A 26,984-nucleotide genomic window follows, 5' to 3' on the forward strand; every position below is an offset into this window, starting at 1 on the left:
TGTGATAGAGTGAATGGTGATGTCCCTTGAATTGGCTGTGAGCGAGGGCCCTGTGAATGTGTGATGGATTTGTGAATGTGTGAGTTGAATGATCAGAAGAGTGATTTTACCCTGGCAGAACAGAAGAGATCATTCATCCGCTTGCGCCACTAGGCGGTTGTCCTCTTTTGAAGGGCGTTGGCGCTAACCACGTCTGCCACCGCCCTCAAGCCAGATTAGTGCTGTTGCTGCCCATCCTGCGGCCAGAGTTGGGGTAGAGAACATCCCAGCGGGCCTGCATGGCATCCAAAAAGCGCTCGAGGGGCCCGATACTGAACCTGGGGACTACAGTCTTCAGTTTCAGGGCCATGTCTTCAGTGCAGCAGTGATGGTCTGAAAGCACTGAGATGTGTGCTTGTGGCTTGACTTTAAACATGGCACCCGGCGTGACACAGCGATGGGGTGATGGTGGGCGAGCGGATGAGAGCCTGCCCACCATGGAAATGGCGTGTTTCCTGTGAGTGCATAAATAATGTGGTGGGTTTGGAACAATACGGCGTAAAAACCTGCCCGCTACTGCACTTATCTGGGACAATTCCGCCCATAGTGTTGTATTTTATTCTTTCCTTTGCAATTCACAGGTTAGCTCAGTTAAGGATATGAGTAATGTATAGAAAAGAAAGTCTCTTCCACTTTGTCCAGAGACCACTAACCAGTTCCAGTGAGCAATGTCCTCACAGGATACTGGGTGGATACAAATATGGGCTGAAAGGCATTGTAATGATCTACTCTGAATCTATGAACATATGAAATTGATGGTTCATCTAGCCTGTCCTATAAGCATCCCTATAATATTCACAGTATAAATGTGTTCATTATTGTGTTCTGTTGAAGAGTCATACAGACTCGAAACATTAACTGTGTTCCTCTCCGCAGATGCTGCTGAGTTTTTCCAGCTATTTTTATTTTGTTCACTATTGTGCCATTGGATGGAATTTTCCGTGCCCGGTAGCATCAGGTGTGTTTGGCGGTGTGAGCGGACAATGTGGCAAGAAGGCCAAAAATCGGTTTCACAATGTTGTGAAGCCAGTTTGCAATCGTCCACTCTACCCGTCCATGCGTTTCCCGCCGTCAGACGTTGGGAATCTCACTGTAATACATCGGCATATCAATTATAAGCCCAGCTCGCCGGAAACATCCCCCCACGCTGGAACATCTGAGCATGTTGGCGTGATTGCACACCAATGTGTTTCACAACTGTACACAAGTGAGGTGCACCTGATGAACTGCACTTTGCTCGGGACTTCAAGGTTTGTTTGCCCATCTTGATTCAGTCAGCACTTGCAGGCATCAGCGCCAGGCTTCACAGACACAACATCACTTTTAGGGTGGCTCTGGGGCTGGTCTCTACCTACCAGGCCAGTCATAAGGCAGGTGCAGCTTCTCAAAGATTGCAGGGCCAGGGCTTGCTTGGGAAAGGGTGAGAAATGGCCTTGGGCAAGGGAAAAGGGTGCAGGGTGAGGGCTGTACTGGGGAAGGAGGGGTATCCCAGGGTGTGTGTGGGGGTACAAGTTGATTTGTGCAAGCGGTCTCAAGATGGTGAGGGCCGAGAAGGCAGTCTCCAGAGGAGATGAGAGTGTGTGTGTGTGAGAGAGTGAGTGGTGATGTTCCTTAAGCTGGCAGTGAGTGAGATGCCATGAATGTGTGATGGCCTTGAGTGCATGAGTTTAGAGTGATGAGATGATTGCTTTACTCTGGCAGCAGTGATGAGACCATTCATCCTCTATCTCAAGGGATGCATCACTAAACGGGGGGTTGGTGGGGGTGGGGGGGGATGGTTTCAGTCTTCTTGCGTTTTGGGGCCATGTCTTATTTGCAGCAGTCTTGGGCTGGAAGCACTGAGATGTGTGCGTGTGATTGCACTTTAAATGTGCGTCTGGCATGAAGAAGCAGCAAGGTACGGCCCATTTCCTGGGAATGCATGATTAATGAGGCGGGATTGGGATGAAGCAGCATGAAAAGCCGCCATTGCAGCCAGCGAGTAAAACGTCCTTTTTCCTGCCCGCTGTGGCATTTAGTACAAATCTGGGATAATTCCGCCCATTGTCTCTGTGATAGTGAACATCTACCATTGCATGAATATGTGTTTATAATGGAAATATATTGATGCTTTCTTAAAATCAGATTCATTGAGCAGCAACTGCACACAGCAATCTGACCGTTTTGGCAAAATCAGCCATGACTCTCAAATAACAAAACTAATCAACTGCAACAATGAATTCTTGTCCAATTCAATTATTACATGTACAGGTTACACAAATATTTACCAGGTTGCACTGGTTATAAAATCTTCTTTCACTTGGGTTTAAATCTATCTCAGGACAATGATTCATGACTAATCTTCAGTGTGAAACAGCTGGCTGTGCTTGGCACAATGGGTCAGCTATTTTCTCTTGATCTCAATGGCGTGATGGACCACTATATTTGACACTTCTGACTTCAGCCTGATGAAGTGACTTGAATAACAAAGTCACAGCATCCTATAACTACAACATTAATTCAAAGATCAAGAGCTTTTGGCTGTCATTACCTCTGATGCACAACAGAACGAGGACATGCTGGCTGGACAAGCTTGGAGCAAGTGCAAGAAATACTGGAAGGTACTCTCAAATGGAAAATACTTCAACTCAAGCAATTATACATACATCCTCCCCACTACAGGGAAAGGAGGAAGAAATCACTACTAAACAGTAATAAACATTCTCTTCATCCTCTCCCCCAAACACTACTCTTACCCTGGTAGCAGAACCATGTGATAGGAAATTTAGTCAGCTACATCAGAAAATAACACTGTTCAAGAACCTATAGATAACGTTAAAAAGCTGCTGAGAGATAGCTTTAAGTTGGCAAAAAAATGTCTTGCTTTTTCATGGACAAGTTGCTCCCTCTCTACAGGCCTGTAGTGCTTACATTAAAGGACGTAGATTGGATACGATGTAATCTGGCTGTCCATCCTTGTACACAACACATGCGCAGGCTTGTACCCACTGCCAGCGATTATCTTTACAGAGAAGTCTGAAGATGGTCAGTCCACTGTCCCCAGTCTTCATCACTGAAACCATAGAAATGTAATGAAATTAGAAACATTGTAAGAATATTTTTGTTTATTTAAATTGCATTTCTTTATGAAGAGTTTTTGTGCTTGGGGTGTTAATGCTGGGGAACATAATACTTTCTGTTTCAGGACCCTAAAGCCAACAACTTCCAGGTGGGGTATAGAATGGCTGATACATTGTCAAGTTCCCTCTATTCTTCCTCCATAATATCCCTTAGCACTAACCTCAGAACAGCTTCACTGGTGCAGCAATTTCCACCAGCCCAAGCATTCTCTGAGCTCTCGGAATGAGATTACTCAAAGTATTGTTATTACCATGGCTATTTGGAACTGAGTTAAGGCATTCTTCCTTTAAGGTTTACAGACAACAGGTAGTTTGGGAAGAATTTGAACCTATATTCCAAAAGTGAACATCTTGTATCTAACCCACTGCAATACCCAGTCCCCTCTCGATCCTGCACAAGGTGCCCTGCTGATAGATATTGGAATGCTAAATTTTCAAAAGCTCTCATCGGGTGGAATCTTCTCAGATTTGTATTAAGTGCAGTAGTGGACTTGTAAAATGACGTTTTACCCGCCGGCAGCAACGCTGGGGCTTTTCACGCCGTATCATCCCAAACCCGCCACATTAATTATGCATTTCTGGGAAACATGCTGCTTCCATGGCGGGTGGGCTCTCATTTGCCCACCACGCCATCACCTTGCCACTTCATCAAGCCAGGCACCATATTTAAAGTGCAGCCACGCCCACACATCTCAGTGCTTCCAGCCCACGACTGCTGCAAAGAAGACATGGCCTAAAAAGCAAAAAGACTGTAGCCCCCAGGTTCAATGACCCATCCCTTGATTGCCTTTTGGACGCAGTGGAGGCCCACCATGATATCCTCCAGCCCTGCTCTGGCCGTAGGAGGGCAGCAACATCATTAATTCAGCTTGGGAGGCAGTGCCAGTGATGGTCAGCGCCGACGCCCTTCAAAAGCGGACAGCCACCCAGTGCCACAAGAGGTTGAATATTCTCCTCCATTCTGCCAGGTTAAGTCACTCTTCTCATCACTCTCAACTCAAATGCTCACAAACCCATCACACAACTTCAGGGCCCTCACTCATTGCCAGTTCAAGGGACATCACCATTCACTCTCTCTCACACACCTTCATTGTCCTCATCCTATGCATGGGACCACTCACCACTCACACAAGCCAGGTATACTTAACATCTGGCCTGGCAGGCGTCTTGCTTACACTCTCTCCATCTCTATTCATGCAGGACAAGCTGGCAGGGAGAGGTCGCTTACCGGTGGAGGAATGCCTAAAATCAAGATCCTCACAGACTTTGAAAACGGAGCCATCCAGCTGGTAGGCGATGATCTGGACCAGTCCTGTGCTGACGGTGAGGTCGGCGCTGCTCTACCACGTGAGGATCCAGCAGTGCAATATCCATCAGACAACCAAGCTGTGAGTGATGTGTCCTCTTTCACAGGTCACTGCCATGCACTAATTATCTCTCCTTGCTTTCACAGTCACATCTACCAAACAGCTGACGGAGTCCACGGCCCAGGGCCTCCAATCAAACCCCAAAGAAAATTCTGAAGAGGAATATGAAGGCACCCTCCTTAATGTCCCGTCACAGCGCTCACCCACATCTTCCACCAGCGCTAAGATACACACCTAGGTGGGACCTAGCTTTAAAGTAGCCTCAGGATCACAATCTGGTGAGCACATGGCACGTTCTGTTCCACAGCAGGCGACGGAAGGGACTTCCCAGGTATCCGGCACTCAGAGGACTGCTCCTTGAAATTGCCACCTCCTTGAGGAGAAGGGGTAGCTGGAGTGAGATTGAGCTGCCCCGCACTCCTCCCGCGTATGCACTGTTGGAGGCCAGCAATGGCATCAGTCACAGAATTACATAGTGCAGAAGAGGCCCTCCGGCCCATCGAGTCCGCACTGATACATGAGAAACACCTTATCTCCCTACCTAATCCCATTTACCAGCACTTGGCCCATAGCCTTGAATGTTATAATGTGCCAAGTGCTCATCCAGGTACTTTATAAAGGATGTGAGGCAACCCGCCTCCACCACCCTACCAAGAAGCACATTCCAGACCGTCACCACCCTCTGGGTAAAAAGATTTTTCCTCACATCCCCCTAAGCATCCTGCCCCTCACTTTGAACTTATGTCCCCTCGTGACTGACCTTTCAACTAAAGGGAACAGCTGCTCCCTATCCACCCTGTCCATGCCCCTCAATCTCGATTAAGTCGCCCCTCAGTCTTCTCTGCTCCAACAAAAACAACCCAAGTCTATCCAACCTCTCTTCATAACTTAAGTGTTTCATCCCAGGCAACGTCCTGGTGAATCTCCTCTGCACTCCCTCCAGTGCAATCACATCCTTCCTATAATGTGGCGGCCAGAACTGCACACAGTATTCCAGCTTTGGCCTCACCAAGGTTCTACACAACTCCAACATGACCTCCCTATTTTTGTAATCTACGCCTCGATTGATAAAGGCAAGTGTCCCATATGCCTTTTTCACCACTCCACTAACATGCCCCTCCGCCTTCAGAGATCTATGGATACACACGCCAAGGTCCCTTTGTTCGTCAGAACTTCCGAGTGTCATTCCATTCATTGAATACTTCCTTGTCAAATGACTCCTTCCAAAGTGTATCACCTCACACTTTTCAGGGGTTAACTCCATCTGCCACTTATCTGCCCATTTGACCATCCCGTCTATATCTTCCGGCAGCCCAAGACACTCGACCTCACTGTTAACCATCCAGCCAATCTCTGTGTCATCCGCAAACTTACTAATCCTAACCCCCACGTCGTCATTTATGTCGTTTATATAAATGATGAATAATAGGGGACCCAGCATAGATCCCTGTGGTACGCCACTGGACACTGGCTTCCAGTCACTAAAGCATCCTCCTGTCATCACCCTCTGTCTCCTACAACTAAGCCAATTTTGAATCCACCTCATCAAATTACCCTGTATCCCATGAGCATTTGCCTTCTTTATGTCTCCCATATGGGACCTTGCCAAAGGCTTTGCTGAAATCCATATAAACTACATCAACTGCACTAACCTCGTCGACACACCTGGTCACCTCCTCAAAAAATTCAATCAAATTTGTTAGGTATGACCTCCCTCTGACAAAGCCATGCTGACTATCCCTGATCAAATCTTGCCTCTCCAAGTGGAGATAGATTCTCTCTTTCAGAATTTTCTCCAATAGTTTCCCTACCACTGACGTGAGACTCACTGGCCTGTAGTTCCCTGGCTTATCTCTACAACCCTTCTTAAATAGCAGAACCACATTAGCTGTTCTCCAGTGCTCTGGCACCTCCCCCGTGGTCAGAGAGGAATTAAAAATTTGGCTCAGAGCCCCTGCAATCTCCACCCATGCCTCCCTCAGCAGCCTGGGACACAAACCGTCTGGACCTGGAGATTTGTCCACTTTTAAGTCTGCCAACACCTCCAATACCTTGTCACTCCCTGTATCAATTTGCTTAAGAACCTTGCAGTCTCTCTCCCCGAGTTCAATACCTTCATCCTCATTCTCTTGGGTGAAGACTGATGTGAAGTATTCGTTCAACACTCTACCGATGTCCTCTGGCTCTACCCATAGATTGCCCCCTTGGTCCCTAATGGGCCCTACTCTTTCCCTGGTTATCCTCTTCCCATTGATATACTTATAGAATATCTTGGGATTTTCCCTACTTTTACTAGCCAGAGCTTTCTCATATCCCCTCTGTGCTCTCCTAATTGCTTTCTTAAGTTCCACCCTGCACTTTCTGTATTCCATTGATGCCTCTGCTGATTTGCTTCCCTTGTACCTGCTAAAAGCTTCTCTTTTCCTTCTCATCGTAACCTGAATATCTCTGGTCATCCATGGTTCTTTGGGCTTGTTACTCCTTCCTATCACCCTAGGGGGAACATGTTGAACCTGTACCCTCGCCATTTCCTTTTTGAACGCCCTTCACTGCTCTTCTGTAGATTTCTCCACAATTAGTTGTTCCAAGTCTACCTTGGCCTGATCCTGCCTTATTTTACTAAAATCCACTCTCCCCCAATCCAAAACATTTTTTTTTGCAACTTGTCTATTTCTTTATCCATTACAAGCTTAAATTGTACCATGTTGTGGTTGCTATCACTAAAATGCTCCCCCACCACCACCAGTAGTCAGTGGTGGAGTTCAGCCAGAAATTTGCTGAGTCCAAGTCAGATGATGAGCTTCTGGACTTGGACATGTCACGGTTGCTGGTGCTGCAAAGGCAAGCTGGGGAACATCAGGAAAGGATGCCCATGGTACTACTCAGATTGGTGAGGTGACAGTGCCGGCATGCCAATAAACTGGGGTCAATACTGGTAGGATGGCAGCTACCATGGAGACCTTGGAACAGGACATCATTCCTGCACTGCTGTGCAGGCTGAACTCCACTGCTGACGCCATTGTTGGCCTCCAACAGCACATACATGGGAGGAGAGCAGGGCAGCTCGATCTCAGTCCAGCTACCCCTTCTTCTCAAGGAGTCAGCCAAGGGCCCTTGGGCACCCATAGGAAGGAGGATCAGCAGGTGCCCGAGGCCATCCACCCAGGTGACTTTAGGACTGTCCAGCTCATCCGAATCCCCTCTTCCTGTGTCCCCAGCAGCTCCAGCTTCAGAGCTCGAGGAGGATGCCACTGCCACGTAGCAGGTTCCCAAAAGCAGCCAGAGCCCTCCAGGTCTTGGCCCTCCAGAGGACACCCATCAAGGTCATCACAGACAGGGTGTAGCAGTCAGCAGGCTGGCTCCGCCTCTGCTGTGCTTGTCAAGGAAGCACTAAGAGGTAGCGGCAGAGTTAGGAAAGTTAAGAAGTTGCACAACCTGGGCCCGGGTGTTAATCACTTATATGAAATGTTCACTATTGTCAATGAACATCCCAAGAATGTCACCCTGCCTGTGGCTCCTTGTTCTGATGAGCAGTGTTCATGTCCATAAGACCATAAGACATAGGAGCAGAAATTAGGCCATTCGGCCCACTGAGTCTGCTCCACCATTCAATCATGGCTGATAAGTTTCTCAACCCCATTCTCCCGCCTTCTCCCCGTAACCTTTGATCCCCTTACCAATCAAGAACCTATCTATTTCGGTCTTAAATACACTCAATGACCTGGCCTCCACAGCCTTCTGAGGCAATGAATTCCATAGATTCACCACTCTCTGGCTAAAGAAGTTTCTCCTCATCTCTGTTCTAAAAGGTTTTCTCTTTACTCTAGGCTGTGCCCTCGGGTCCTAGTCTCTCCTACTAATGGAAACATCTTCCCCACGTCCACTCTATCCAGGTCTTTCAGTATTCTGTAAGTTTCAATCAGATCCCCCCTCATCCTTCTAAACTCCATTGAGTATAGACCCAGAGTCCTCAAATGTTCCTTATATGTTAAGCCTTTCATTCCTGGGATCATTCTCATGAACCTCCTCTGGACCCTCTGCAGGGCCAGAACATCCTTCCTGAGATACGGGGCCCAAAATTGCTCACAATATTCTAAATGTGGTCTGACCAGAGCCTTATAAAGCTTCAGCAGCACATCCCTGCTTTTATATTCTAGTCCTCTCGAAATAAATGACAACATTGCATTTGCCTTCCTAACTACCGACTCAACCTGCAAGTTAACCTTAAGAGAATCCTGGGCTAGGACTTCCAAGTCCATTTGCACTCCAGATTTCTGAATTCTCCCCTATTTAGAAAATAGTCTATGCCTCTATTCTTCCCACCAAAGTGCATGACCTCACATTTCCCCATGTTGTATTCCATCTGCCACTTATTTGCCCATTGGTCCCAACACTGGTCCCTGTGGAACTCCACTAGTCACTGGCTGCCATCCTGAGAAGGACCCCCTTATCCCCACTTTCTGCCTCCTGTCAGACAGCCAATTTTCTATCCATGCTAGTACCTTGCCTCTAACACCATGGGCTCTTATCTTACTGAGCAGTCTCCTGTGCGGCACCTTGTCAAAGGCCTTCTGGAAGTCCAAGTAGATAACATCCATTGGCTCTCCTTTGTCTAACCTACTCATTACCTCCTTAAAGAATTCTTACAGATTTGTCAGTCATGACCTCCCCTTGATGAAACCATGCTGACTTTGCCCTATTTTACCATGTACTTCCAAGTATTCTGAAATCTGATCCTTAATAATGACTAAAATCTTACCAACGACCGAGGTCAGGCTAATCGGCCTGTAATTTCCCGTCTTTTGCCTCACTCCCTTCTTAAACAAGGGGGGTTACATTAGCAATTTTCCAGTCCTCTGGGACCCTCCCTGACTCGAGTGATTCCTGAAAGAGCACCACTAACGCCTCCACTATCTCTTCAGCTATCTCCTTCAGAACTCTGGGGTGTAATCCATCTGGTCCAGGTGATTTATCCACCTTCAGACCTGTCAGTTTTCCTAGCACCTTCTCCTTGGTAATGGCCACCATACTCACCTCTGCCCCCGGACTCTCTTGAACTTTGGGGATGTTACTCGTGTCTTCCACCGTGAAGACTGACACAAAGTACCTATTCAGTTCCTCCGCCATTTCTTAGTTCCCCACTTGTACTTCTCCAGTGTCATTTTCCAGTGGCCCAATGTCCACTTTTGCCTCTCTCTTATCCTTTATACATCTAAAAATATTCTTGCAATCTTCTTTTATATTACTGGCTAGTTTACCCTCATATTTAATCTTCTCCCTCCTTATTTCTTTTTTAGTTGTCCTCTGTTGGTCTTTGTAGGCTTCCCAATTCCCTGCTCTTCGCCGCATTGTATGCTTTCTCTTTAGCTTTTATGCTGTCCCTGACTTCCCTTGTCAGCCATGGTTGCCTCGTCCTCCCTTTAGTATGCTTCTTCTTCCTAGGGATGAATTTTTGCTGTCTCTCCCAAATTACTCCCAGAAACGCCTGCCATTGCTGTTCCACTGTTTTTCCTGCTAGGCTCATCTCCCAGTCATTTCTGGCCAGCTCCTCCCTCATGCTTCTGTAGTTGCCTTTATTCAACTGTAATACCGTTACATCTGATTCCAGATTTTTCCTCTCAAATTGCAGGGTAAATTCCATCATATTATGGTCACTTCCTCCTAAGGGTTCTTTCACCTTAAGCTCCCTTATCAAATCTGCCTCTTACACATTACTAAATCTAGAATTGCCTGTTCCCTAGTGGGCTCCACCACAAGCTGTTCGAAAAAAACCATCTCGTAGACATTCCACAAATTCCTTTTCTTGGGATCCACTACCAACCTGATTTTCCCAGTCTACCTGCACATTGAAATCCCCCACGATCACAGTAACCTTTCTTACATGCCTTTTCTATCTCCTGGTGTATCTTGTGCCCCACATCCTGACTACTGTTCAGAGGTCTGTACATAACTCTCATTATGGTTTTTTTTACCTTTGCAGTTCCTCAACTCTACCTACGCAGATTCTACATCATCTGACCCTACGCCATTTCTTGCTATCGATTTAATTTCATTTCTTACTAACAAAGCAACCTCACCCCCTCTGCCAACCTGCCTATCTTTTTGATAGGATTTTGATAGAATATCCTTGGATATTCCTGATCCCCTTGCAGCCATGTCTCCAAGATGCCCACCACATCATACCTGCCAATTTCAATCTGTGCCACAAGCTCATTTACCTTATTTCGTATACTGCGTGCATTCAGATACAACACCTTCAGTCCTGTATTTCCCGTCCCCTTTCTCACTGTCGTCCCTTTATCTGATGTGCTTGAAGTTAGATTCCTAGCCCTTTCCAAACACACTGTCCTATTTTGTGTTCTGGAGACTTTAATAGCCTCTCCTGGGCTCCCCTTTCTTTTCAGTTTTTTCATAATTTTCCATGAAGTTGAATCCACACCCCCCCCCCCCCCGCCCCCCCCCCCACCCCCACGCTAACCTGCTGCTTTGTTTCCCGTTAGTCATACTTCTTGGAGTTTTACCTTCCCTTCCCCACCCCCCCACTTTCTAGTCCTGTTGACTACCCTACTTACCCTTTTCGCTAGAACATTGGTCCCAGATCGGTTCAGGTGGAGACCGTCCCAATAGTACAGATCCCTCCTGTTCCAAAACTGATGCCAGTGCCCCACGAAATAGAACCCCTCTTTCCCGCACCACTCCTTTAGCCACGTGTTTACTTCCCTTATTCTTGCGTCCCTATGCCAATTTGCACGTGGCTCAGGTAGTAATCCGGAGATTATAACCCTTGAGGGCCTGTTCTTTAATTTAGTTCCTAGTTCCTGATAATCCCCAAACAGGTCCTCTTTTCCTAGTCTTAGCTATGTTATTTGTCCCGACGTGGACCACAACAATGTCACTCAGATGTGAAACCTTTCTGCACAAGATAAAGGCAGATGTCTCAGTCCAGGGCCTCTTCCCTGTGTTTTGAGCAGCCTTCATACCAAAGTGATGATCTAGCCTCACACTGCCTGGAAATATTACTAATGACTGCACCTTGACGGAGCTCGTCATTGTTGCCAGAATGTTGTCGGCAGGTGTCACAGAGTTCCGTCATTTCCTCTGTGTGCTCTTAGCACCTTTAGCTCTTCAGCTTCTGTGACCAGTGATGCTGTGCTCCTGAAGGGCTCAGGTGCTAAACGCGGCAAAGGATCAGATGCTTTCAAAGTCTCATGGCTGTGTCTCTATGATTTGACTCTGATAACAGAGCACAAGCGAGGTGTCCTCAGCCAGACAGGAGTAATACATTCTCAGAGGCTATGTGAAGATCTATGGAGTGTTCTCACCGCATGTCATCATCATCCTCCTGCAATCGAGCGACTATTAGGGCCTCCACTGCATCTCCATGACAGGAGCATTCTCACAGAGAATACATATGCTGCCATAAGCCAGACTGGAGTCAAACGTTCATAGATGCAATGTGAGGATCTTATGGCATATCTCCTCACTGCATGAAGTCATCATCCTCCACAAATCTAGCATCTATGGGGGTCTCCTGAGTGCACCTGCCTCATCATGCCAGTGCAAGGGCCTCATCGCCGTCATCAACACCTTTGAGGACCTTCTGATTTTCATTCCCATCAATGTCCTCCTCATCGGAGGAGACATCCAGCTCCTCCACCTCCTTCTCACCAAGCTCCTCTCCCCATTGCAGCGGCAGGTTGTAAAGGGCGCAGCAGGCGACGATGCTGTGAGAGACCCTCTATGGACCATATTGCAGGGCTCCACCTGACCGGTCCACACACTGGAACCTCATTTTCAGCATCCTGATGGCTTGCTCCGCCAAGTTGCAAGTTGCAGCATGAATCTCGTTATACCGTCGCTCTGCTGCAGTCTGAGGCCGCCGCACGGGTGTCATCAGCCAGTCCTCTATGGGTAGCCCTTGTCCTCGAGGAGGCAACTCTGCAGCCTCTGTGGACCCTGAAGGACGTCAGGGGTCTGCGACTGACTGAGAATGTAGGAGTCGTGCAAACTCCCTGGGAATCATGCGCAGACCTGCAGGATGCATTTGTGGTGATTGCACACCAGCTGCACAGTGAATGGAATCCCTAGCGGTTGACATAGATGACCAATTGTTGTGATGGAGGTCTGAGCGCCACTGAGTGAAGTTGATGGCACCCTGCACCTGTGGGAAACCTGAGATCTGGGTGATTCCAATCACTATTACATCCTAAACAAAAACAGAATTACCTGGAAAAACTCAGCAGGTCTGGCAGCATCGGCGGAGAAGAAAAGAGTTGACGTTTCGAGTCCTCATGACCCTTCGACAGAACTCTTACATCCTGGCTGTTCTGTCCCGGGCAAAATGCACAAAGTTGTGTGACCTCGCAAAGATGGCATCCGTGACCTCACGGATGCATTTGTGGGTGGAGGCTTGTGAGATCCCACAGAGGTCACCTGTGGAGCCCTGAAAGGAGCCACTGACATAGAAATTGAGTGCCACGGTCACTTTCACAGCCACTGGCGGTGGATGCCCTCCACATCCCCGTGGCACGAAATCCTGCAGCAGCTGGCAGATATGATTGACCAGTTCCCTAGACATGCGCAGTCTTTGGCGACACTGGTTGTTGGGCACCTGCAGGAAAGAAAGGTGGTGTCTATAGACCCTGGGTCTAGCTAGGCGTCAACCAGCGATGGCTTGCTGTGGCTCTTCAGCAGCATGGGCGGGAGCCCCAACCACCTCTTCTTCCAGAACGTGCTGCTCCTCCCTCTGCACGGCTAAGTGCCTCAATCACTCACTTGTCCGTCGTCTCCCTTCTCTGTGCACCACGAGGCACACAGGTAGTTCACCAGGCTCCATGCTCCTGAAAGAGAGATATTTGGGTTAGCATGGGTATACTAAGAACCTCTCTTGATTAAGTCTGAAGGTCCCTTAACGCATCCTGGAGAGTGCTGGCCACCATTTGGATGGCCAGAGGTTAGTGCAATGCTTGGCTGCCTGAAATCCAACATTCCTCCATCCCACTCCACCTGATCGATTGGCAGCAGCACTGGACTGCATGCTGTGCTCTCAGCTCAGGCACAGGCATTCTCCTAACCTGCACTGCAAGCTGCACTGTTAGCTTGAACCATGGGAGAGACTGGTCCAAACTGGGATGATGACGTTGCAAGGGGCTCTAACCGCCTCCACCAGTGACTGCTCCATGGCCAGCTTTAGCAGAGATTGTACAACATGCCCAGTCATCCAACTGTCCTGCAGCCCACTAAAATGCTTATTAGTTTGCAGTCTGTGCCCGAGGGGTGAAAAGCTCTCGAGCACCTGGTGGCACTTTGATGCCTCTGCATTGCTTAAATTGGCAAATAAGCTAGAGGCCCAACTCCAATCATATCAATGTGGTTGTGCCTGAACTGTCTCAACTGTGGAGGAGTGGTCACTTTATACAAGGTGTCCATAATGTGTGGCCGCTTCCCTCACCCATCACCACACCAACCCGCACGAGCTTGTGCACTATGTTCAACCGCAGGGCAGCCTTTGCCCACCACCCCCTACCCCAGCTCCAAAGTCGCCTCAATCGTAAGGCAGCCTTTGCACCACACCTCCCAAAGTCGCCTCAACCACAAGGCAGCCTTTGCCCTCCTCACCCCAATGCATCTCAAGCTTGAAGTCCAACAGGCATCCTTCACAAATGCTCCGCAACGTTACTGTGTACTCACCTCTGAGCTCCTCTCAAAGTGCAGCCCGCCAAGTGCATGCCATATGCCATGTCGGCGTGGTGAGTGGACAATCCAGTGGGGGGGGGGGGGTGCAGTGATTCTGGCAGGCGATCCTTATAATGATGTGATGTATTATTATAAGGCTCCTGATGTCCGATGGCGGGAAACGTGACCTGCCATTGATGGGCTGAACGGATGATCGCAAACTGGTTGTGAAACCGATTTATGGCCTTCTTGCCATATTGTCCACTCAAGCCACCGAACACGTTCAACGCCAGTGGGCATGGACGATTCCGCCCATTGCCTAGTATATTATAAATACTGGTAACCAGCTCAGTTCGCACTATGCAACTATAAGAAATCATCCTTTATGCAAGAGTATTTCTCTGAAATCACAGAAAGGGTATACCCTATCACACCATGGAGCCAACTATGAAATTTAGAGCACAATTTACCATTTTATGCTAAATGTCATAATAAGGTAGTGTAAACCATGTAGTTACATCAGAGATCATCAATCCCTCTGTTAATGCAGCTTCCTTTAAACAGCACCTACAAACCACTACCTCTAATCAGTAATGACACTCAAGGGAGTGACACTCAATTAGGAGAAATTTCTTTATGCAGGGAGAAGATTGTTGAAGCATTGGATGTTGAAAAGGGGGTGTAGTTGGGGCAGCAATACTCAGCAGGAGTGGTGGAGGCAGAAGGGCCAGAGGTTGCGAAGGAGTGGTGAAAGTAGAGGTCCATGGGGGGGGGGGCGGGGTTGCTGCTAAAGAAGTGGAGACAGAAGGATATGGTGGGGGAAGTAGTGAAGATAGAGAACATGGTGGGAGATGGGAGATGTAATGGAGTTAGAAGGACTCGGGAGGAGTAATGGAGATGAAGAAACATGGGAAATAGTTGTGACCGAGAGACTCAGAGAAAAATGCACTGCTGCATCTTTTAAGGGAAGCAGAGGAAGTTACTGTGCAATGGAGAAAGACATTGGGACTTCTGAATCAAAGAACTGGCATAAACATGGTGGGACAAAACGATGTCTCCTATGGTTCTATGATCACTATCCAGCGACCATCATTCGAGGAGTACGTTGTCAGCAGTGGACAGATTTGGGTTTAGCTGGGATGCCTCATCATGGCCAAATAGGTGGCTAGCATTCAATATCTGGGCTCACATGCAAGTTATGCCCTACTTGATGTGTACGGAGAGAGGTAATGGAAGGTCTGCTAATGAATTATATGTAGCCTGAATCCAGAGAGGCGGGGAGGAATGGTCAAGATACAATATTTTGCTTGTACATTACACTACAGTCTATATGAATCTGAAGGGAGAGTCACCATTTTTTGTACAGATTTGTATTGATTTCTTTTTTCTTCTAAGGGTTCCAGCTCACAACCTGTGCTCCATCAGAACAGTGATGATGTGTCACATATCGAGTCGCAGTGAGCAACCAACCTCAGCTGCAGGAGGCCTTCTGGTTTATTTTTAACTCTAGTCATTGTCCTGTTTGTTCTGCTGTCCCAAGGAAGTGGCACCTGTGAGGTTGGAGCCAAATGCTTTGGGGGATCAGGAAGTGCTGAAACCCAGATGTAACACAGCAAGGCTGGAAGGAGCAGAATGCCTCAACCTGGCATTCTGGCAGACAGAATTGGCTAGAGAATCATTGTACTATTTCAGCTCACATTGGTCAGGCCCCTTGAACGGGATATCCACACAGTGATCTAGCGTGAGAACCAAGCATGGACTTTCTTCCATACCTCAAGTAAAAGTAACCTCTTTACCTTAGTCCATTTATAGATCAACCTAATTTATATAATACATTAACACTCTGATTTCTTGTATCCTTTACTCCCCTGTGTGTTTTAGGAATGGTTCAGGCACCGAATACATTTGCCAAGTCCAAATGCCTCCCCCTCACCCTACTCCCCCAGATTGGATAAATGGTGAAGATAAGAACTCCCAAAATAAATAAATTTAATTTGTTGAATTGTTTTATTACTTTGTGAGATACCAACACAGGAATGGGTCCCTCTGTGCTTTGCAGTTCAAAAAAAACATTGCTGAGGGATTTGGGCTGTGTGATGAATAACTGGAGGCTCAAAGGCTCCTTGTTATCCCTTCCCACACTTAAAAGGCACTACCAAGATGGAGCAATGGATGTCCAACTGCTTTCTTGTAGCAAAGATAAGAGTCCAGGCAGAAAAAGAGAGAGGTATAAATAATATTAAAAATCATAAATCATAAATAAACGATAACACTAGTTTCAATCTGATTCTATTTCAAAAAAATAAAAATGTATATAGCACCTTTCACAACTTCCGAATATCCTGAAGCACTTCACAGCCAATGAAGTACATTGTAGTGCAGTCACTGTTGTAACATGAGAAATGCAGCCCCAAATTTGCTCACAGCAAGGTCCCACAAACAGCAGTGAGATGATGACCAGATAATAATTGGTTTTAGTGATACAGGTTGAGGGATAAATATTGGTCCATAAACCGGGCAGAACTCTCAAGTCTTCTTCGAAGAATGAAATGTGATCTTACAGGTCCACTGGAAAGATATGTTCGGATAAGACATCTTATCCAAAAAATAGCACCGCTGACAGTGCAGCACTTCAGTGTTGCACTGAAGTGTCATCCTAGCTTATGTGCTCAAGTCCCTGGAAGGGAATTAAAGCTACAACCTTCTGATTCTGATAGATCTCTCCAACCCACTAAGATAAGACTGACAACTAACTGAACAGCAAGTCTCAGTGTTGGTGTGGTAACACTTAGGGACAAAGGAAAGGATAAGATGGCGTAGGATAATGGGGTTTGTTTTAAATCCAAAAACAAAAATACCTGGGAAAACTCAGCAGGTCTGGCAGCATCCGTGGAAAGGAGCACAGTTAACGTTTCGAGTCCGCATGACTCTTCAACAGAACTAAGGAAAAATAGAAAAGGGGTGAAATATAAGCTGGTTTAAGGAGGTGGGGGGGATGTTGGGACAAGAAGAACAAGAGAGATACGAAAATCCTGACGGAGAGAAGAGCAAAACCTCTTCAAGGTAGGCATTCCTTGAAGAGAAGTGGCAGTCAATTAAACACTAAGATAAAAGCAAAAAACTGCGGATGCTGGAAATCGAAAACAAAAACAAAAAATAACTGGAAATGTTTTTTTAAATACTTTAGTTTTAAAGTGTTCTCTAAATTTCTTCGAGGGCAATGCTTTGATTTCACCAAGTTGTTTGTGCTGTTTCTTGACAGCTGGTCACTCTGAACATGTACTTCAGAAAGTTCTCTACAATTGTTGCACTGGCCTCATGCATGGCCTCATCAGTGCGCTATGTTTTGACTGGTCAAGTTATGTATTCCTTAGTTCCAGCCAACACTCAATTCAGTTTGCTCTGTGAAATAGCTTTAAGAATAACTGTCTTGACTGGTCATTTGTTAGTTGCACTATCCTAAAGTCCTGGCCCATACAGACCAAAGCAGCAGGATTATGGGACAAAAGCTTGCATTATATAGTGCCTTTAACATAACAAAATGTCTCAAGGTACTTCATAAAAGTCTAACTGACTAAAGAAAAACTGACTTCGAGTCAAAGAAGGGGATATTAGGACAGGTAACTAAAAGCTTTGTCCAAGCATTATGTGTTAGCAGCATCTTAAAGGAAGAGAGAGATGGAAAGGTGAAAAGATCTAGAGAGGAATTTCCAGAACTTAGCCCCAGAGAACTAAAGGCACAGTGACTACTGGTGGGGTGAAGTTGGGGATGCATAAGAGATCAGAGTTGTAGGAAAGCCTAGTTCTCGGAAGATTGTCGAGCCATAAGAGGTTAAAAAGATTGAGAGGGGCACAACACCTTAAAAAAATGATGACAATTTTAAAATTGATGTGCTGATGGACCAGGAGCCAAAGTAGGTCAGTGAGCACAGGGGTGAAGAGTGAAAGGGAATTGGTACCAGTTAGGATATGAGCAACAAAATTTCAAATGAGCTCAAGTTTATGTGGAAGATGGAAGAGCAGCCTAGAGTGCATTGGAATAGTGGAGTCTGGGGATAACAAAACCATGAGGCATTCAGCAATAGGTGAGCTGTGGCGGGGTAAAGATGGGCAATGTTAGAGTCATGTATATGCAGTCTTGATGATGGAAAAGGATATAGGAAAGGAAGTTCAGTTCCAGATCAAATAGGATGCTGAAGGTATGGACAGTCTGGTATTACCTTGAGATAGTGACCAGGAGAGGAAATGGAATTGGTATCAATAGAACAGAGCTTGTGGCACAGACTGAGGACAGTAGGTCAGTTCAATCATACAAGACTGGATGGCAGTCTGATAACAATGAGGCAGTTGATAGAGGGGTTGGCAAGGTAGAGGAGGGTACCATCAGCATCCACATGGAGTCTGACAATACTGTACAATCTTACAGTGCAGATGTGTGCGACAAACACAATCAATTTGCCTTCAGCATCTTCTGGATTAGTGTAAGAAAAAAGAGCAAGAGCTGTTGTACTAAAGCAAAATGCACCCCACCCGCCACATTTACTTGTTTAAAACCTATTACATCCGTAACTTTTCCCAATTCTGATGAAATGTCATCAACCTGAAAGATTAACTCTGTTTCTCCCTCCACAGGTGCTTGCCAGAGCTGCTGAGTGTTTCCAGCATTTTCTGTTTTGATTTAAGAACTATTGCATCCAATTCTAATTGCTTGCTGGTCACCTACTGGGAAGATGGCACTGCCCAGGTTGAATAGCAACCAATTGTCACCACCAAGGTTCATGAAAGAAGAACAGGCATTTATCATGAGGTAGCAGAGTCATAGTTGCAGAACAACAGCCCAATCATTATGTTCAGATTAGAATGGAGGTCGAGTGGAAAAGATGGATGAAGTTATTAAACCAGCTGCTTTAGCCATTATTGTTTTCCCTATGATACAAATCCCACTAAACCAGTATGGAACCCAATAGCTGTGTAATGGGGTTAGACACATGTACATCATTATAACCCCTTGCAAATTCTGCAAGGGCCTGAGTTTTACCTGTAGCTGCTTGGTCTGTTGTCCCAGGTGTGCTCTTTGTTTGGTTTAAAGTGAGGGCAAATCCATGTACACACACAACTGGTAGACCCTAAATATATCCCATTTAATAGGTCCAATTGCTTAAATTGCTTTAATTTCAATAGAATTGTTTCTCTTCACACTTCCCCCTCACTTGCCCTCCACTCCCCTAATAAGGCACTGAATCCTTGCCTGGGTTTGCAATTGTGTGTGTCAGGTACAGAGTTTTGGCAAGCTATTTGACCATAGGGGCCATCGCATCCTACATCTACACACATGCATTTTCCAGCAGGGATCATTGGATAATGTTTCAATTGATGCAGGAATTGCCGGATATTTCACCCCCCCGCCCCTAATCCAGGTAGACAAATACAGTAGATATACTTCCCTACAACCGAACCCATCCTTGCTGTGCCTAAATGAGATCAGTTCACTCAGCACAGACTGGGTACTGGATTGCAACCTTCCTAAGCTCAGCTTCTCACCGGGTAAACTCACCTAGCCAACGGGTAATGCCATAGTACACACTGAATTCTTTCTTCTGAGACATTCAATGCTGCAATGCAGCAGAGAGCTGTGCTTGCTTTCTGAGCCCAATGTGGTAAGTAAGGAAGGCATTCCCTGACTTGGATTTGAGGCAACAGGAATGAGATTGTATTTTTCCCAGCTAAATCCCGGGTTTATTTTAATGAAAGCTGACAATTGTTTCAGTGGAAGCACTTAATATATTAAAAAAAAATTAAAAACCAGCTTCCTGTTAGCTGAGACCAAAGCACAAACACAAAGGCAGTCTGAAGAAGAGTCATATTGGACTCGAACCATTATCTCTGTTTTTCTCTCTCCACAGATGCTGCCAGACTTGCTGAGTTTTACCCATAAATTTGTGTTATTTATGACACAAATGTTGCCATGGCTTGGCAGCAGAGATTTTGCACTGGTTTGTAGGAGTGAACAAGACCGGATCTTTCTAGAAAAACATGTATATTTTACCTTGACCAAACCCTACTATCTATTTTTCAAAACAAGAATGCTGACTTCCTGCCTCTTTGCCTAAAAATAAAGAGCTTTATTGTTTATCCACAGTAAAATCTTTAAGCACGTCTCATCTCTCCACTTAGAGAGAAATACCCTAGGGTGTCATTTCCACTCCTTGAGTGTGTTACGACTAATGACTCTTTTTCTAGAATCCTTCATTTTCTATTAAGATCCTGGAAAAAAGCCAAGCAATTAGGAACTTGAATGACAGTGTCAATCACTCTTCCCTGATAACCCAGTGAGTAAAAGTACTATGTAACTAGGGAATGGATCTTATGCAGTAGGATGGTCTGAGTTCAGGTTACAATTGGTTCCAGTATCTCTGAGGAGTCAGGAAGGGAAAGAACAAATAGTGCAAATGTGGTATAGTGATAACGTTACTGAGCTAGTAACCCAGAGGCCCATCTACTTTGTCTATCCCCTTTAGCATCTTATATACTTTAAGTGGATCTCCTCTCATCCTTCTAAACTCTAGCGAGTATAGGCCTAAACTGCTCAATCTCTCCTCATAAGACAAGCCCCGCATCTCTGGAATCAATCTAGTGAACCTCCTCTGAACTGCCTCCAGGTGCAGTAGGCTTGCTTGGCTTAAATAGCCAAGTGGTTATGGTACTGGGTTTGTAACCCCAAGATCAAGAGTTCAAATCTCACAATGGCAAACCATGAAACAATGTAACTTCATCTGAAACAGATGGAAATGGGTTTGTACTCAAAAGAGTTACATCCTTCCTCAAGTAAAGGGACCAAAACTGTACACAGTACTCCAGATGCGGTCTCACCAATGCCTTGTACGGTTGCAACAATACTTCCCTATTTTTATACTCTATTCCTTTAGCAATAAATGCCAAAATTCCATTTGCCTTCCTTATTACCTGCTGTACCTGCATACTAGCTTTCAGCGATTCATATACGAGGACACCCAGATCCCTCTGCACTGAAGCATTCTAAAGCTTCTGAAGAGACATGGGTTCAAATCCCACCAAAGCATCTGGTGGAATTTAAAATCAATTAGTAAATCTGGAATATAAAGCTAGTCTCAGTAATGGTGGCCATGGAATTATTATTGATTCTTGTAAAGACCCATCTGGTTCACTAATGTCCTTTAGGGGAAGGAAATCTGCCATCCTTACCCCGTCTGGCCTACATGTGACTCCAGACCCACAGCAATATGTGGTTGACTCTTAACTGCCCTCTGAAATGTTCAGTTCAAGGCAACAAATGCTGGCTTTGCTACAGATGTCCACATCCCACGAAAGTAAAGGAAAAAGAAATAGAAACATGTACATTCTTCTTGGAGTGCGACCTCCACAAGTCCTGGGAGTTTGGTGAGGAGGGGAGGGAGGTGCTCCTTTGCTTTTTCTAATTTTTTCACCCTGTAGGAACTACTTCTTGCTCTACTGCAGGGGAAGAAGCTAGCTGTTTGGTGAGTGTGGTGATTGTTGCTTTAAAGCCAGGCATACTGAGTAAGGGTCACATGGTCAGAACAGCCAATCCCAGTCTAGAGTGTATTGTAGCCTTGCTAGAGGCCTGCAGCTAATCCAGCAGCTCTGTAAATAATGCTCGTTGTTCAACTAAAGAAGCCTCTCTGTGGTGCATCTCTAGACCTGGTGATGAGTATAAATGATCCTGGCACTGCCTCTCACCGTATAAATGTGCTATCTCATTTTAAAAGAAGGAAAGAAAGGATAAAGTGTATATACTCACCAGGATGCCTCTCTTTGGGAGGATCAACCCATTTGACTCCTCAATGGAGGACTGGGGTCAATACATCGAGCCCCTCGGGTTCTTTCTCCAAGCCAAAGAAATAGGGAAGGGGGCAAAGTGCAAAGCAATTCTCTTGAGCATTTGTGGAAGTCAAACCCACAACCTTATTTGCAGTCTCACAACCCCAAGTGTGCCCAACTCCAAATAGTTCAATGAACTCGTGGATTTAATGAAGGGCCATTTTCAGACCAAACCATCAATCATCATGCAAAGATTCAAATTTAATATGAGGGTGAGGGCCTCAGACAAATCGAATGCGACTTATATTGCTAAGTTGAAACAATTGTCAGAGCATTGTGACTTTGGAGCGACCTTGAACGACGTGCCACGGGATTGGTTAGTCTGGGTGTGCACAATGGCGCCAATCATTGTCGATTGTTGGCAGAAGTCCATATAAGTTTTAAATGAGCAATGAAGATAGCACTGGCCATGGAAAGCGCTGAAGACGACTTGCAGGAGCTACAGAATGAACATGCCACTGTGGTACAGGAAGCCATTCAAGTGGGAGGAGCAAAAAGGAATGTAGTGGTAATAGGGGACAGTATAGTTAAGGGGGTTCACACTGTTCTCTGCAGCAAAGAACGAGAGCCCAGATGGCTGTGTTGCCTGACCAGTGCCAGGGTTTCAGACATTTGATCAGGGTTGCAGAGGAACTTACAGTGGAAAGGAGAGGATCCAGTTATCGTGGTCGATGTAGATACCAATAGGCAAGGTGAGGAAGGAGGTTCTGTATAGTCAGTATAAGGAGCTGGGTAGCAAATTAAGAGGCGGGGTCTCAAAGGTAATAATCTCTGGATTATTACCTGAGCCACATGCAAATTGGCATAGGCAAATGAGATTATAGAGATGAATGTGTGGCTCAAAGACTGGTGTGTGAGAAGTGGGTTACGGTTTATGGGCACTGGCACCAGTATTAGGGAGAATGGAGGCTGTACCATTGGGATGGTCTACACCTGAACCATGTTAGAACCAGTGTTATATTGAGCTGTAAAACTAGGGAAGTAGAGAGGGCTTTAAGCTAAACAAGGGCGGTGTGGGATCAAGTTTGGGTAGATTTAACAAATCAAGGGGTACAGTCAAGGCAGGAGAGTGACACAATAATATGGGAAATGAGGGTCAGAGAATGGCAGGAAGGGACGGAGGGAAAAAAACCTAAGAATAACCAACAGTCAAGGCTAGATGTTACAAAGATAACAAAAAGACAAAACTAAAGGCTCTGTATCTGAATATGCATAGCATTCATTACAATGTAAATGAACCGATAGCGCACATTGAAGTAAATAAATATGACCTGATAGCCTGCAGGACGACAAGGATTGGGCCCTGAATATTGAGGGGTATATGACATTCAATAAGAATAGGAAGTGAGGTCAAGGTAGAAGGGTAGCACTGTTAATCAAGGATGGCATTGGTGCAATACTTAGAGATGACCTTGGTTCAGGAGATCAGGACGTAGGATTGGTTTATGTGGAGATGAGGAATAGTAAGACTAGTGGGAGTGGTCTACAGGCCCCCTGACAGTAACCACAATGTAGGACAAAGTATACTAGAAGAAATATTGGGTGCTTGTGATAAAGGGATGGTAATAATCATGGGTGATTTAAATCTACAAATAAATTGGAAAATTCAAATTGGCAGTAGTAGTCTGGATGAAGAGTTCATAGAATGCTTTTGAAATGGTTTCACGTTCTGGAACCAGTCAGAGAGCAGGTTATATTAGATTTGGTTTTGTGTAATGTGATAGGATGAATTAATACCTCAGAGTAAAGGCACTCCTAGGTAGCAGCAACCACAACGTGATTGAATTTTACATCTAGTTTGCAAAGGCGAAGCGTGGGTCTAAGACTAGTATTTTAAACTTAAACACGGGTGACTATGAGGGCATGAAAGCTGAGCGAGCTGAAATGAACAGGGATACTAGCTTAGAGGATAGAGCAATAGAGAAGCAGTGGCAGACATTTAAGGAGATATTTCAGAATACTCAGAATAAGTATATTCCTACTATAAAGAAAAATTCTAAGGGGACGACCCACTATCAGTGTTCACTAAACGCTTTAAAGAAAGCATTAAACTTAAGGACAAAACATATAATTGCACAAAGATGAATGGCAAGTCAGATGATTGTTCAGAATATAAAGAACAGCAGAGACTAAAAGGTTAATCAGGAGAAAGAAATTACAGTATGAGGGGAAGCTAGCTGGAAATGTAAAAATGGATAGCAAGAGTTTCTACAGGTATTTAAAAAGGAAAAGAGTAAGTAAAGTGAGTGTTGGTCCTCTAGAGTGTGAGACAGGGGAGTTAATAGTAGGTAATAAGGAAATAGCGGATGTAATGAACAAATTTTGCTTCAGTCTTCACTATAGAAGATACAAAAAATACTCCAGAAATAGATATAAATCTGGAAGTAGAAGGGAGGGAGCAACTTGATGAAATTACCATCACTAGGGAAGTGGTACTGAAGAAACAGGTGGAGCTGTGGTTTGACAAGTCTCTGGGGCCTGATGGACTTATCGTAGGGTTTTAAAAGAGGTGACTAATGAGGTAGTAGATGCGTTGGTGTTAATTTTCTAAAATTTACTAGATTCTGGAAGGTTCCATCAGACTAGAAGATAGCAAATATAACCCCTCTATTCAAGAAGGGAGAGAAGCAGAAAACAGGAAACTATAGGCCAATTAGCTTGATGTCTGTCATGAGGGAGGTGTTAAAATCAATCTTTAAGGTTATAGCTGGGCACTTAAAAAAGTTCAAGGCAATCGGGAAGAGTCAGCATGGTCTTGTGAAAGGGAAATCATGTTTAACCAATTTATTGGAGTTCTTTGAAGGAGTAACATGCGCTGTGGACAAAGGGGAGCCTGTAGATATATTGTACTTGGGTTTCCAGAAAGCATTTGATAAAGTGGCACATCAAAAATTATTGTGGGAAATAATAGTTCATGGTGCAATGGGTAACATATTAGCATGGATAGAAGATTGGTTGGCTGACAGAAAACAGAGAGTACTCATAAATGGGTCTTTTTCTGATTGGCATGATGTGACAATTGGAGCCCCACAGGGGTCTGTGCTGGGGCCTCAACTTTCAACACTTTACATCCATGACTTCGATAAAGTGAGTGAAGGCATGGTAGTTAAATTTGCAGATGATTCAAAAAGATAGGTAGGAAAGTATGTTGGTTTGAAGGGCCAAATAGCCTACTTCTGCTCCTATTTCATACGTTCATATGTCCAACACTCTCTGTGTCTGAGGGAGAAGGGAATAGAGGGTTATGATGGTAGATTTAGATGAGGAAAGATGGGAGGAAGCTTGAGTGGAACATAAACACCAGCATGGATTGACTGGGCTGAATGGCCTGTTTCTTTGTCATGTATCCTAGATAATTCTGAGAAAAACTTATTTCTTCTCTTGACAACCATGTCAAGAGTCAGCTGAGCCAACTGTTCTCCACTACAGTTCAGCGTCCGCTTCTCTGAAGTTTCTTGGGATGGTTACTACGTTAAAACAAGTTAGTTGAGAGCGAGATTGGGCTCTACTGTAATTTCCACCTCCTCCCCCATCCACCCAGTGGTTGAATGCAGACTCAGAATCTGTTTACACATGCTCAATGGGAATGAATGGGAAGTACTCGATAAGTTTACAGTTACTTAAAGAAGTGAACCCCAATATGATTCATCTCCTGAAGGGGGTGACAAGGACAAAAGCCAACTATATTAAAGATCCTGAAGTGACAAGTTAGCAGCCAGAGACCAATGTGAAGCAGGTGATCTCTACAGAACACAGCTGACCCTGGCTGGTGTTGTGTTTTTATAATAATATAAAATTGCTCACAAGGGATATATGTTATGGGTTCATTTATTGAGACCAGGCATGTAAGAATATTTATACAGAGGTATAAAGCCCAAAGACATCAGAGCTGTGTGTGTGTGCGCTCTGCTGAAAAAACAAAAGTGAAACTGAAACGGGATCACATGACACACTTCCTTTCTAGTGATGTCAAGCTGCAATCCCTTATTGGCATATTTCAACAGCTGGGATATCCTTAGTGTGAGAACAGCCTACCAACTTTCTAGGGACACACATGAAAAAATGGCCACTTGGGAAAGGTACTCCAGGGTCTCTGTAAAATGGTTTCTGTGCAAGAACGCACAGATGTTGGGGAGGAGGGAGAATGGGACATGGTGGGGTAGGGGAGAGGGTAAAGACAACAATAAAAGAGACTGTGCAGTTTAATTTCACCACTTACTTTTTAAGTGGTTCTCAGCACAGTAAGGCAAGTCTTCGAAGTGAATGAAATAGTAGCCAGAATGCATACAGAGCTCCGCCTCAGTCCAGCCCAGTACCAGGTTAGTCCTGTAAAGGAGTGCAATCTTTTAAATTAAATCAGTTAATTCTTTACACAACAAATTCTGTGCATCACATTTACTGAAATGGACACTTTGCAGAATGTTTAAGTGGTTTACAGGAAGTTCGTTAGTGAGGCTGGGGGTGACCTGGACAACACCCCCATTCCTATCATCCCTTCCCTCCCACTCTCAATTTCAAATGACTTTCGCACAGTGTGATCTTCCTCATGAAGAATCAGAGGGGAATATCTATTTCCCCTAATGTTCTACTCAACTCTTCCAAAGATACTGATTCATGCTGAATTATGGTTCAACAGATGCCCACAATGCTCTGCCAACTCAATCATTTGAGTCAAGGCCAGAATGTGCAAACCTGGAAATGAATGTCTGTGGTATATCTGACAATGGGGAGCTAGCCTGGTCTTGGAGTCACCTGGCCTTAGCATACAAATAGTTTTTAAAAGGGATCACTAGATTCTGAACATGACTGGGAATGCTGGTCAATGTTTCCCACTGAATTAGGCCACTACCCTATTAGGTGAGACTGCAGATTCAGCAGTGACTGGAGATTGAAATTGGGAATTTCCTGG

The 26,984-nt window shown here is 45.3% G+C and overlaps 1 protein-coding gene across 2 annotated transcripts in view; it reads right to left on the reverse strand.

The window, feature by feature from the left end:
• Window positions 1-26,984, reverse strand: part of LOC121279986 (aryl hydrocarbon receptor-like) — a 143,436-nt gene that overhangs the window by 5,967 nt on the left and 110,485 nt on the right. The window contains exons 1-2 of one of the 2 annotated variants that reach the window (XM_041191608.1): window positions 26,295-26,378; window positions 2,950-3,091 (exon numbers count right to left, since the gene is read on the reverse strand). In XM_041191608.1, the coding sequence (XP_041047542.1) occupies window positions 2,950-3,091; window positions 26,295-26,361 (209 nt within the window). In that variant the 5' untranslated portion in view covers window positions 26,362-26,378. Of the gene's footprint in view, window positions 1-2,949; window positions 3,092-26,294; window positions 26,379-26,984 lie in introns of those variants that run through there. The other variant, XM_041191609.1, reaches the window with a different exon arrangement.

This window comes from Carcharodon carcharias, chromosome 7, assembly GCF_017639515.1.
Source record: "Carcharodon carcharias isolate sCarCar2 chromosome 7, sCarCar2.pri, whole genome shotgun sequence".
NCBI classification, from domain to species: Eukaryota; Metazoa; Chordata; class Chondrichthyes; order Lamniformes; family Lamnidae; genus Carcharodon; species Carcharodon carcharias.